The 13,560-nt window shown below is 34.5% G+C and overlaps 1 protein-coding gene across 1 annotated transcript; it reads left to right on the top strand.

The window, feature by feature from the left end:
- The first annotated feature begins 967 nt into the window (after positions 1-967).
- On the top strand, positions 968-12,307 carry LOC123906293. The gene is made up of 19 exons (XM_045956177.1): positions 968-1,323; positions 1,536-1,779; positions 2,335-2,523; positions 2,662-2,745; positions 3,334-3,393; positions 3,469-3,513; positions 4,349-4,548; positions 5,511-6,641; positions 7,134-7,260; positions 7,353-7,550; positions 7,693-7,779; positions 8,618-8,680; positions 9,489-9,563; positions 9,671-9,721; positions 9,838-9,915; positions 10,304-10,438; positions 10,584-10,691; positions 11,505-11,570; positions 12,053-12,307. The coding sequence occupies exons 2-19, from the start codon at positions 1,555-1,557 to the stop codon at positions 12,119-12,121; spliced, it is 2,991 nt and encodes a 996-aa protein (XP_045812133.1). The 5' UTR covers positions 968-1,323; positions 1,536-1,554; the 3' UTR covers positions 12,122-12,307.
- The last annotated feature ends 1,253 nt before the right edge of the window (positions 12,308-13,560 follow it).

Raw genomic sequence — 13,560 nt, 5'->3', positions numbered from 1 at the left:
AAAAAACTCTAATGTAAATTGATTGAAAACCTAACTTTCTCTCATCTTTCTTCTCACTTATGAGGTGATTGAAAAAGTGGGTGAGACCCACCAAATATTCTTCTCTCTTCTCAATTTCTCCCCTTACGAAACAAGAGAAATGTCTAACTTCTCTTCTATTTCCCTCTTCTCTATTTCTCTCAAACCAATCAAAGACATAAAAACTTACTCCCTCCGGTCCTTATTATAAGAAACACTTTGACAAAATCACACAGACCAAGGAAGGTAAATTTTCTCATTAATGATTCTATCATTTTATGTTATATTCCAAAACTAACCTTTGACTAGTATGGGAAATAGACTTCTCTAATTAATGCACTAGCATTATAATGAATTATTTGATTGTATTTAATAAGGGTACAAATGGAATTGGGTCAAAGTGTTTCTTATAAAAAGGACCAAATAAAAATTCCAAAGTGTTTCTTATAAAAAGGACCGGAGGGAGTATTATTCTTCGGATACCTAAATCAATCAAATCAAATTATACAAAGACATATACCGTACTTATGAAGAATATACTGTACTTATGAAGAATACTAGAAAAAACCGTCAGACACATAAAATAAGTTGTCTTTTCAACCAAACATTTTTTTATGCTAGTAAGAGTATGAGTCTGACCTAAAATTATTCCCACTAAATATCGAACTCGGATATTTTGAAAAATTCATTTTATGAGAATTCATTAACCACATCAGACTAAAATTTTGATATTCTTCCTAAGTTGAAATCTTAGAAGTAATTAATTGGTACCAAACAACCAATTGTTAGTTGGTTAAGTCGTACGGAGATCACGGTTCGATTCCCACAATTACGACCGGGAGAAAACTGTCATAACTAATCCTAAATCAAATTAGACGGTGCAGTAAATCAGATACCGGTAGTGAAAAGAAAAAAATTGTTACCAAGCAGAGCAAGAGCAAGACAGCGGGCAAAGAGAATATTGGAAATGTCTGCAATAGAGTAGTCAAAAAAAAAGAGACAGCGGCCAAAGCAAAAGATGAAAGAAGAGGCGTGAAAGTTACAAATTGACCCTTCCTCTTCATACTCTCTCTCTCTCTCTCTGCATTCCATTCCATTCCATTCTAACTCTTTCTTTCGTCCATTCGTTTCATTCATGTATTATTATTATTCCATTCATTCATCACATCACCATCCACTTATATAATTAATTAATTAATCAATACATATATAGTATTACTTTACTTTTACCCATAAGCCAGAAACTACTTCATCAATTCATTGCACCTCCAATTCCTTTCTCTTTTATTTTCCTGCTTCAAAAAGGTCAGTTTTTTTTTTTTTTTTTTTGCTTTGAATTTGATTATGATGATGATGATTGGGTTGTGGTAACTACTAGTAACTAATTAGCATGCTATGCTTCACTTCTATCAAATTCCTTTTCTGTTAACTTAGCTCAAAAACATCAAATTTAAGATTTTTAGTGGTTAATGATGTTGCTTAAATAACATTTTTTATTATAAATTATGCATTTTTAGGAAGGATCAAATAACTGGAATGGAAAAAGAAGAAGATGTGCCTACAGCTGATGTTAAATCTACATTGTCATCAAAAGATGATAATAGTGGTACCCAACTTCAAAGGCTGCAATATCAAGTTACTAAATTGTTTAAGGGTTTTTCAACTTCACATGATGTTGAAAATCAAAACACTAATTACAATCCTGAAATCCTCACTAGTCTTAAGCGTCAATGGGCCGCAAACTTTCACTTGAAGTACATGGTATCGTGCATAATGTGCCGCAATTATATTTTCCTTCTATGGCCTATTTGGATTCATTTATTTGAGTTTATCTACTGGCATAAGCACTTGTGCGACTGTTTCAGATAACTTGTTCATAAGTAGTTTTAGGCTCATTTCCATAAACTCTCTAGGATAGCTTAGCTTATAACTTAAATGAAACTTAATTTTATCTGTTGTTATAGGAATAGCTTATATTATACATAAACACTTATATGATAAGCGTTTACACTATAAGTGCTTCATTAAGCTTTTTATCTAAACAAGGCCTTAATACTGTGAGTACGGACTATGAAGAAATCTTAAGCTGCTTGTTATTGTAGGATCTTTGGCAATTGGTTTTGAATGCTACTCTTCCCTGAGTTCGGCCTTATCAACTGTTACTTACTTGAATTTTCATTTCAGTATTTTTGACTAAAGCATTTTATCTGTGTTCTTGTTTCTTACTTTCTTTACTCTGCATTCCATTACCAGTTTCTAGGATTCATACATTTTCTTTGTGTCTTAGGACCCAACCCATATGTTGTCCTTTCACAGGGTCAAAGGTCTTGGAAGGAGCCCTCACGATTGTTTGAGAGCATGGTGGTTGTTGGACTTCACCCTAATTGTGATGTTCAGGCACTGCATAGGCAATTTGTTGATAGAAAACTTGAAGGATCTGGCAAATTGAGAAGTGAACTTGGTTGTCAGAGTCAATCTCGTGCAGAACCCAATATTGAACCTCAGGTTGTGTTTGGTAGCAGTGACTGAACAATGTTAACTATTTTTCTTATTGCCAATGATACAAGTATTAGTGTTAGTTGTATTAAAACTTGTCTTGAAATATATCTGTATAATGAACACACCTTGTTCAATTTTTTCCAGGTCTTGTTTGTTTATCCTCCAGAAAAACGGTTGCCTCTTAAATGCAAGGATCTTCTTTCTTTCTGTTTCCCCAGAGGCTTGGAGGTTAGTTGTATGTTTAATGAACTCAAATTATCATCCTTCATTTTTACATGATTATCATCATCATTATTCAGGTAGAAGACGATGAAAATAGAAATGACCTTAAGTATTGAGATTTTGTTTTGAAATTGAAAAGTAAAGATGCCAACTAGCTTGTAGCTAAATTGACACTGGCTCACTGTTAGGACTAGGGTGTAATAACAAAGTTTGAAGTTTGATCTTCTACTCACTTGGTATATCTTAAGTGGCAATGGGTGAAGTAATAGGGCGAATAAGAGAAAGTTGCTTGTGGTTGTGTAATGTATTGAATGAATATTGAATTTTGTGCATTTACTAGAGTGGGTATCCATTGTCGATGAACCATACTAACTGAAAAGTCAGGGTGATCAATAGTTGACCAAATTACTCATATAATCATATTTAATTTCTTGGCATTAGCAGTAGTTTATATAGGTATGACGTATGTGCATATATATGGTAAATTGGCTGCAAAGTCAGTCATCTACTTGTCTGTATTGTCTTGCATTTCTTTACTTTCATATGTGTGTAACTTTGGTGGAGCTTCTAATATTTTCTTTGATATATTTTTAGGTTCAAGCTGTTGAGAGAACCCCTTCCATGAGTGCGTTGAATGAAATTTTTTTCGGGCAGGTATTTCTGTTTCATATAGTTGGAGGATCTAAAATATTAAATACTGATGACTAAAGGTCTGTCTGTATATTGCAGGAACACCTTAAAAAAATGGATCTTTCATTTGTATTCAGGTTACAGGTATCTGTAGCAATCTTATTGTTAATTAGCTGCCACTGTCTTATATGTGTGTGTGTGTGTGTGTGTGTGTGTGTGTGCGGTATTTCTTTTGGTTGTCATTCTAAGCACTTTGATGACATTATTACTATGTGGGCTTTTTTTACTTCAATTTGAAAACACTCTCGGGATAGCATTTGGAATGAACCATCTAAAGATGTTTATGGCTGGATTGGTGTTAGCCTGGATTCTTTCATAGTTGTTTTTGGACCTTAATCCCCTCAGTGTTCATTCAAAAGATGGTTATGATGTATATCTTCTGCTGTGATGCAAAAATGACCCTCACATTTGTTTGTGCTAACCGTGTTTTTTTTGCTCCATCCTAGAAATAGCACATCAAATTCTGTCGTGCGAGAATAGAGTTCTCTTGCCACTAGTGTAATATATTTTCTGGTTTTCTTTCATAAAAGGAACGGGGGATCTAAATATTTACTATGATGCATTGTTTTGTTTGATATAGTAGATTTGGAAATAAAGGAAATATACAGTTGTTGTGTTTGGACCATTAAAAACTTCTTTTAATGTGTGTTGGAGGTCTAAGATCTAGCGTGTTGGGGTAGGGTGCACTATAGTGGCAAGAAGTAACCTTGGTGATTCCTAGGATCATGTAGTCCCTGAAGTCACTTGAGTCATGGCTCTTGCGCTAGAGCCTAGTATACTTTCTAAGCATCAATCATTTCCTTAATTTTCTTTCCTAATCTACCCTACCAAAAAATGCTTAATTTGATTTTTAATATTTAGATTGTTCTGGTTTCTGTACTCAAATGTTACTTGGTTTTGTTTTTGTTTGACTCTGTAGGGTTCTGACAATTCAACACTTTATGGGTGTTGTATTTTGGTTGAAGAACTAGTGCAAAAGCCCTCTGGATTGCTGTCTCTGATTTCTGACAAGCAGCCATCCTACTCTTCTTTAAGACGTTATATATTAACCACTCAGAGATGTTACTGCATTCTTTCAAGACTTCCATTTTTTGAACTACACTTTGGTGTATTAAATAGGTAGGCATTTGTAATCAGAAGTCATCTGATGAACGTGGGATGCACAAGATATTTGTAACATCTGTGTGCACTCACTGCATTAAGTTTTCAAAGGACTCAGTGAACAGTAGGTTTGTTCGGTTAACCTTGTGTGCATCAAACTAAAAAGTATCAATTATTCATTTCTGATGTGTAGAGGATTCACTGGGATTTATCTGTACCACTTTGTGAAACCTGTATGATATTGTGAAATTGAATTGTAACTCAGCTAAGCATACTAATATGGAGATATTTCTGTTTCAATTGGAGATAGATAGAAGGAATTTTTGCATTTCATCAAATCAATGCATCATAAAACTGGGTGGGGGGTGAAAAGCACTCATGAAGAATAATGTTCAATACAAAGTTAACTTAAATACTTGCCTACTTGTCACGCACATGTGCCGCAAACACATCTTAACATAGGTTGCTGCAGAAAAAAGAAAAACCACTGCATTGATGTCTCAAGATTAAGGGAAACAAATAATATATCATCAGAAAGTAATTAATATGGTACACGCTTTCCAGGAATGTAGTTTGTTGTGACAAAGTTTTGGTCTTGTGTAATAGGAGTCAGCTTATATAAGCTAAGGAGCTTTACCTGTTGTTTTCTTTCTTCTGCCCTACCGTGTCATATTTCAAATGCTCCAGATTATTAGAATCTTTTGGTAGGATTTCTCAGATGAAGTAGGTTTCTACATTGGAAGATTAAGTTCTATATGTTGTGGAACTTAAACTGAAAGTTTTTTATCCTGACTTTTGTGTGCGTGTAGATGGCATGCTGTTTATCAACAGTCTATTTAGCTGAAATAATGAGTTATAGATAATATATGCTGCCACATTGTATTCTTATGCATGAACTTAAAGCCGTTTACTTTTTGGCATGCTAGTTTATGTTATGGATTTATGATTTTTTCTTATTTTATTGTGCTGATTTTGTGTAGCATCTTCACTCAAGAAAGGTTAGAGAAGTTGACGAAAAGTGTTGGAGATTCAAATTTAGAATTTGTTGAAGGTAGCTTTGATGACGAAAACTCAGAGGAAAATTCAGAGAGTGTGTTGGTAAGTGATGATATAATAGATCACACGGAGAACCTAAAGGTTGATGGAGAGCTGCAGTCTTATAAGGAGAGAATAAATTATGACAGTGTTGTGCCTACTGAGCGTGAAACTGATAGGACAGCAGCCAAAGAAGAATCTGGCCCTACAATTTCTGAAGATAGTGATGATCACCCGGAGAACCTAAAGGTTGATGGAGAGCTGCAGTCTTATAAGGAGAGAATAGATTATGACAGTGATGTGCCTACTGAGCATGAAACTGATAGGACAGCAACCAAAGAAGAATCCGGCCCTACAATTTCTGGTGATAGTGATGGTCAACCAGAGAACCTCACGGTTGATGGAGAGCTGCAGTCTAATAAGAAAAGAATAGATTATGACAGTGTTGTGCCTACTGAGCATGAAACTAATAGAACCGTAGCCAAAGAAGAATCTGGTCCTACAATTTCTGAAGATAGTGATGGCCAACCAGAGAACCTAATGGTTGATGGAGAGCTGCAGTCTTACAAGAAAAGAATAGATTATGACAGTGTTTTGCCTAATGAGCATGAAACTGAAAGGACAGCAGTCAAAGAAGAATCTGTCCCTACAATTTCTGAAGATAGTGATGGCCAACCGGAGAACCTAATGGTTGATGGAGACCTGCACTCTTATAAGGAGAGAATCGATTATGACAGTGCTGTGCTTACTGAGAATGGAACTAATAGGACAACAGCGAAAGAAGAAACCGGCCCTGCAATTTCTGAAGATAGTGATGGTCATCCGGAGAGCCTAATGGTTGATGGGGAGCTTCAGTCTTATAAGAAAAGAATAGATTATGACAGTGTTGTGCCTACTGAGCTTGAAACTGATAGGACAACAGCAACAGAAGAATCCGGCCCTATAATTTCTGAAGATAGTGATCAGAATGGAGATGCTTTTACAACCAATAAAGAATTAGAAGATAGGAATGTACCCAATGCTATTTTGCCCCTCATGCATTATTGCCAGTATGAAAGCTCTGAATCATCTTGCAGGTTCATGGCTCTTAAGCATAATTGTATTATCAGAAAATATATGCTGCTTTAAGTCTGGCGTGTTTGCTATCTTTCTTTTTTTTTTTGTAGTAGATAGTATGTTTTCTTTTTTGATGGAGTGAACATCTCAGATTTTTTAAACGAAAATATTTGAACCCCAGGCTTGCTTTCACAGTGCTCCTTTTTGAGGTTCCTATGTTTCTTTCTGGGAGTTTCCTTGATAGACGTGTGGATAGATTCAAGTGATCTCTTTTATCGATCTCTTTGCTTTATTTTGTTGATTTTTGTCTTGTCGTTTGGTTCTTTTGTTTGGAGAGAATATCTTATTCTCCTTTCTCATTTGTATTCCTTACTTATTTCATTTACAATCTTTTTTATTAATTTAATCAACAGAATATGATGTTTTTGGACCTATCTTTATAGGGAAACATTCTGTCCTCAAATTGTTTTCCCTTTCATATAAGTGATGGATCTTCGACATACTTTATGCAGTTTTCAAGGCTCACCTTGTGAAGACAAGAATTTCAGGAGTGACATTGATGATAATGAAGCAGAAGATGCATCTTTTTCTGGCCAAGAGAAGTTAGATGACTTAAATGATATTCTTGATTGGGCTGTGGTTTGTAGTTTAAGAAGCACCTATATCTATTATTTATTTGCCTTGTCTTTGGTGACAATGTTTATAGTTGGTGGTATTTTTCCAATTTGCAGGAAAATGACCATGGACCCCTACAAATTATATGCAAGTATTACCAGCTAAGTTGTCCTTCCTGGGGTTCAGCACTCACATTTCATCCTTTGGAGCACCTGCATCCCTTGGAATATCATAGACCAGCCGCGACAATCTTATGTCGTACTGGTTCACCAATTGATTTGAAACATTTCAGCACTGGTCTGGATTTAGCGGATGTATGCCGTCATAGTAACTTTTGAATGGATGAGCTTGCTTTTATATTGCTTTATATTCAAGATTTGAGTCTTAAGGCAGCATTCTGTTTGAGGGTCATATGCTCATCAAACTTGGTATTTCATTGGTGTTTGTTCTTCTCAGGCACATAATACTCTTGCGGTGGAAGAGGCAACTTCGTTATCTGTGTGGACTATAGCTTGCTTATGTGGCACCTTGAGACTTGAAAATGTATGTTTTATGCTTTGTATCAGCAATCAGAACTGTTTTTCCCCATATGTTGTTAATATTAATATCACTCCTGAGCTTCCAAGTATATGGATTATGCTTTATTTTTTCTATGGAAGATTTGGCTGCATTATTTTGAAATAGAGCTTATGTATGGATAGACTCATTATGTTTTACCATGATAAGGTTTACTTTCCTTTTTTATTGTTGGGGTGGGTGCACTTCTGTTCACTTTACCTTGAAACTTGAAAACTTATGTTTTATGCTTTGGTATCAGCAATTGGAACTGTTTTTTCCATATGTTGTTAATGTTAATATTGTGCTTAAGTTTCCAAGTTATGCTTTTTCTTTTTTTCCATGGAAGATTTGGCTGTATTATTTTGAAACAGAGCTTATGTATGTGTAGATTCATTATGCTTTTACCATGATAAGGTTTCCTTTTCTTTTTTGTTGTTGGGTTGGGTGCACTTCTGTTCTTGCTTTACCATGAGTTCTGCCTCATGATTTGTGAAGCATTAAAATGCTAAGTTCTCTTACCGGATACATTTGAGTTATAAATGAGATCTGTTAATTGTTTAGACATTACTTTACTAATAGCTATTGCTTTCTGTATTCAAAATGAAGACCAGATATGAATAGTTTAATTTAGTCACTTCAACTGTAGCCAAGTTAGAGGGAAAACTATGCATGCCTGAAATGAGTTTAACGCAGTATTTTTCTCATAAAGTTGAAATGCAGTGGTGATCCAAGTGTGACTGTGTCATAAATCATAATTCATGTGTAAGAGTTTGATAACTAAAAGTTGGTTTAACTGATTGTTTGTCCGTTCTGAACTCTGCAGGTGTTGACATTCTTAGCAGGAGTTCTGCTGGAGAAGCAGATACTTGTTGCCTGTTCTAATTTGGTACGTCTTGCACCTCAGATTAAGTTTGTAATGATATTAAAACAGTGAATATTTATAATGTTGATGCTGCTGCTTTGGTGTGGTTATACGAGTCAATGGTTATACATTGTTTTATGGAAACATTATTCTCCGCTGTATTCGGAACAATAACTTTTATATTTTTATTTTGATTGCTTCTCATCGTTGTCCTGTCCTGGCTTATGTTTTTGTGTATATTACCCCTCTGATTTTTCATGATACATTGGCTAAGGATACACTGAGGAATAAAAAAAAATAGCAGTAAAATCCATTTTTATTGACCAATTAGATTTGCCTCCAAGGATCTATAACAGTCCCAAGAAGTCCAATACACATGCATTATTGCAACTTTTGAATAAGAGTTAAGAAGACCTTATGAAAATTGAGGTTTAAGTAAAAATATATATTAAATCTTCTACTAATCTAAAAGCATTTTGCATAAATTTAAGTTGCATTGGATTTTTCTTTTTCATCTAATGAGTAATTTGACTGTCATGTTCATGATTTGCATAGCTTGCAAGTGCATTCTTATCCTCTAGTTTTACAAGTTAGTCATTCTCACGCTGGTATATGTATGTTTATGATTATCTTGTTTAGTAATATGGATTCGTCTTGTGCAGAGACCGGTTATTATTAATAATATTTTGCCGTTCAAAAAAATATATATATATATGGATGAGTATGTTTCACACCCAATCCTTGGGGATACAATTCAACTAATAGTGTATGTTAGACATAATTTTGCTGGCTTGACTTCTTTTAAAGTTTATAATCTTTCTTTCATGACCAGGGAATCCTATCTGCTTCAGTTTTATCAGTTATTCCGCTAATCCAGCCTTATCGATGGCAAAGCCTGCTAATGACAGTTTGAATTCTTTCTCTTTTCCATATAAAAGTGAATGAGTTTATACATGATATTAAAACATATATATTTTCCACCTTATGGTGTCTGATAAGAAGACGATCTTCCAGGTTTTGCCGAATGACATGCTTGAGTTTTTAGACGCACCTGTCCCATTTATAGTGAGTATTCGTATCTTTTTGATTTAACCATTAAAAATAGTATTCACCAATGTTCGAAAAATAGTACTCCTATCTTTTGGACACACCTGTCTCTGATTGCCTAAAAAAATTAATAGGTTGGTATCAAGAACAAGATCAGTGAAGCCCAGTCAAAGTTGACCAATGTTATTGTGGTTGATGCCAACAGAAACCAGGTTTGTGTTTTTAATGCAGTTTTTTAATGATACTAAAAATCAACTCATGTTTCACGAACAATTTAATTAGCATTAGTATGCGTGGCCTTTCCTTTCCTTTTATAGTTTTAAAGTTGTGGTTTCAAATGAAGGAAAACATTAGTCTACATATCATTGATTTTTTAGTACTGTATTTTTTTTTTCTTTTCCATTTGCTTGTGAATTACATTCTTGACATCTTTAGTAAAGATTTTTTACTTTTTGTATTCTTTTGATTGTGTATTGCTTCTTTAGACAGTTTTGTGGATTAAAATCCTTTAATCAATTAATCCTTCAGAGGGATGGGATGGAGCTAAGCTACTTCAATTATATGTGTTTCACGTGCTTATCTTCTAATTTGTTGCAATAGGTGACGTCACCAACAATGCCACAACTGCCAAGACAGAAAGAGCTAATATCTTCTTTACGCCCTTATCATGCCACTCTTGTAGGAGAAAGTTACTTGGGAAGAAGAAGGCCAGTATATGATTGCACAGAAATGCAGGTATGTCCTTAATGAATTCATCATTATTAATTACCCTATCTGGTTTCCTCTTTACTTTTCTCTAATTCTAATCTACTTGTTATTTTTGGTGTCTTGATTATCAAAGACATTAATTGGATTCTTACGAGCATTAGTCTTCCTACAGATTGGAGCTGCAAAGGGGTTCCTTTCAGTGTTGAGGTCTTATTTGGATTCTCTTTGCTACAACATTCGTTCTCACACAATTACCAATGTACAATCGAATGACGATAAGGTCTGTATTTTATTTTCAGCGGATAATTTTGATATTGGTTTATTGTAAGGATTTGATGGAAGTTGTAATCTAGAACTAACTTGGACTTGAGCATAATTTAACTCAAAGGAATCAATTGCATAACATTTGGTAAATCCCTGTTATAAAGTGGTTAATTTGTAAATGTAATATTCAAGTAAGTTCTAAGTTATAAATATTCATCTAACCTAAAAAACAGCATAGTCCTTTCAGAGTGAAATTGTTTCCAATTTACCGCCTTAATTTACTGATAAATTTATATTCGTGGTATTTTCAAGTTCAGTGATATGTATGACACAAGTTCTACAGTATTTCTAAACAGTTGGATGAGCTTGAGTGTACACTTTAGGTTAATGCACCTAATCCCCAACCTATATCATTGTCCCTTCCCTTTTAGTCTCTACAAAAATGATGTTAACACTCCTGGCTTTGCTTTCTAAGTGGTAATTAAAAGCCAAATTCAAATAATATTGTGTATTAGGGGAGTCTTGGTGCAGTGATTGGAGTAGTTGCAGTTTGACATGGGGGTCACAAGTTTGAGTTGTGAAATCAGTCAGCCTCTTAGAAATGCAACTTAAGGCTGCCTACAATAAACTCGCAATACGTTTCACCCTCCCTGTCGTGCCGCTTGCCTTTCTGATTGAAACTAAACTATGTATAATTTAAAAAAATTTAAGTGAAAAGAGTTGGAATAAAGAAAGTGTGGCATCATTTATAAACACTGACTTGCTTTGTAAAGAGCATATTTTAGTAAATTCTATTGTGAAGATCTGAATTGATGATTTGTACCTTTAGGTATCTTTGCTTTTGAAGGAGAGTTTCATCGGCTCGTTCCCGTATCGCGATCGGCCTTTCATGAAGGTTTATTTCTTGAGCTCACTTTATGCCTTATGCTAATTATGTAATCGTTTTTTAAAACGGTCAGAAACGATTTGCAAAAACTACTTTTCAGGTATAAATTGTGAAATTGTGTGGAATTTGTTCAAGTGAGTTTCACTGGAATAATCTATCTTGAGACTAGCTTGGTCTCATAAACCTGTTGACCGAATGCCAGGAAATGAAGCTGCCGAACCTATTGGCCACTGGCAAACTTTATTTCCTGGCACATAAATGACTACTTCAAGGCATCTCAATTGCATAAAAATGATTGTGTCTTTCAAAGACAATTGAACATGCACAGAATCTCTTTTGGACACAGCATTGATAAATCAGCTTAAATTTACTTGTCTCAGTTGTATCACTTAGATTACAAGTATTTCTTAATTAACAGCTTTTTCTGTTCAGTTATTGTATTCAGATCACTAATGCAGATTTATTATATTTTGTTGCCTTGTGCTAAACAGCTTTTCGTGGATACACAGCTTTTTTCTGTACACACAGACATTGTCCTCTCTTCTGTACAAAAGGAATAGGGATGCCATGCAAAACATTCCGGAAATATTATTGTAATGTTTCAAGCGTGAATGCAATTTCAGTGTTGCATAAATTTCTTTATTGAGTGTAAATTTTCTCCCTTTGAGGCACCTGTAAATAATTATTTAAATTACATATTCAAGCCTAAATTACGTAATAAAAGTTAAATAGTTAAAGATATGTTACATTATGGTTCAATTGGTTCGATCAGTTCAACAATAATGGTTTAAGCCAATTCGATTTTAAGGGGCAAAGATAAACCATACTCGTATCAACCAGCAAATTGAACAGTTTCAGTTCAACCGGTAGCACTGATTGGTTTAATCTGGTTATAACAACACTGTATTTTATCCTCATAAGCATATTAGAAAGTTACTTCATCTCGTTACATGCATGTTTGGAATCATGGTGAGTTTGATAAAATCACGGGGCTACAAAAAAAATTGTCGAAGCTTTCAAGTGCAACTTTTGCTAAAATCAGTGGTTCACTTATGTCATATTCACTGTGATTCCAAACATGTATTACGCTTACATGTTACTGATAATGGCGTTTGAGGTCAGAGACGGTCAGTAGTACCCTTTTTTTTTTCATGCAATTGGGTTTTGTACCATGCAATTGCAAATACCACATTCAAATTTAACATCTAGAATTTTTAAAGATACTCTGTGGAGTCTCTTTTGTTTTTTGGGTTGAGGACTAGCATAGTAAATCTTCAGTTTGCACTTATTATAAGTTTCTCCCCCTCCAATTGGCATTACAAAAAGATAAAAACATTGGACAGTGTTTAATGTCTGCAATTGCATGTTGGGGGATATGATCACTATTCAATAAGTATGTGTGTTTGTATGGACTCAAGAGTGTGGTCCAAAATGTAACAGTTGTGGTTGATTCAAAACCAGAATGCTTCAGCAAACATAACGGGATTTCCCTTTTGGCTGTTACATTAGTGGAAACATTTTATGTGTCCTTCTTGCCTGGGACAGTTTTTTCTTCTTAAATGCTCCACTGTTTTGAGTAACTTGGTAGGTTTGTGTTGTTTTGTAGAGTAAGTATTTGTACTTTAATTGATTATGACCATATAAAAGAGGTGCATGCCATGCTTTAGAGATCAAAGGTTATTTGTTTTCATAAAGTGGAACATATATAATAATAGAAGGGGTACTACAGCTGTTGCTTGGACTTACTTTTTTTTTTTCTTTCTTATTTATTTATGAACTATTTAAATCATCCAAGATGGAAATATTTTGTAACATCAATTGATTCATCTTATTTATAGGCGAAAACTAACATGAACGTTTAATCAATGGTGCACCCGCCCCTTCGATTGTTTAGGGGTTGGAGTTGTTTCGGTGTTTGTTGTTTGGCGCGTCTTGCGCTAAGATTTCTTTATTAGATAGTATATGTTGACTTCTTAACAAAACAGATACACTAAGATAT

This window comes from Trifolium pratense, linkage group LG2 (genome assembly GCF_020283565.1).
Source record: "Trifolium pratense cultivar HEN17-A07 linkage group LG2, ARS_RC_1.1, whole genome shotgun sequence".
Taxonomy (NCBI): Eukaryota; Viridiplantae; Streptophyta; class Magnoliopsida; order Fabales; family Fabaceae; genus Trifolium; species Trifolium pratense.
Note: the sequence above shows the minus strand (reverse complement) of the source record. Positions and strands in the feature narration are given on the sequence as shown.

What these genes read in the sequence shown, in the direction of transcription:
- LOC123906293 (XM_045956177.1), top strand. Translation starts at nt 1,555, where the DNA reads ATGGAAAAAGAAGAAGATGTGCCTACAGCTGATGTTAAATCTACATTG. An exon ending in ACGCACCTGTCCCATTTATA is followed by an intron (nt 9,722 to 9,837) that starts GTGAGTATTCGT and finishes AAAAATTAATAG; the next exon opens with GTTGGTATCAAGAACAAGAT. An exon ending in GCGATCGGCCTTTCATGAAG is followed by an intron (nt 11,571 to 12,052) that starts GTTTATTTCTTG and finishes TGTGCTAAACAG; the next exon opens with CTTTTCGTGGATACACAGCT.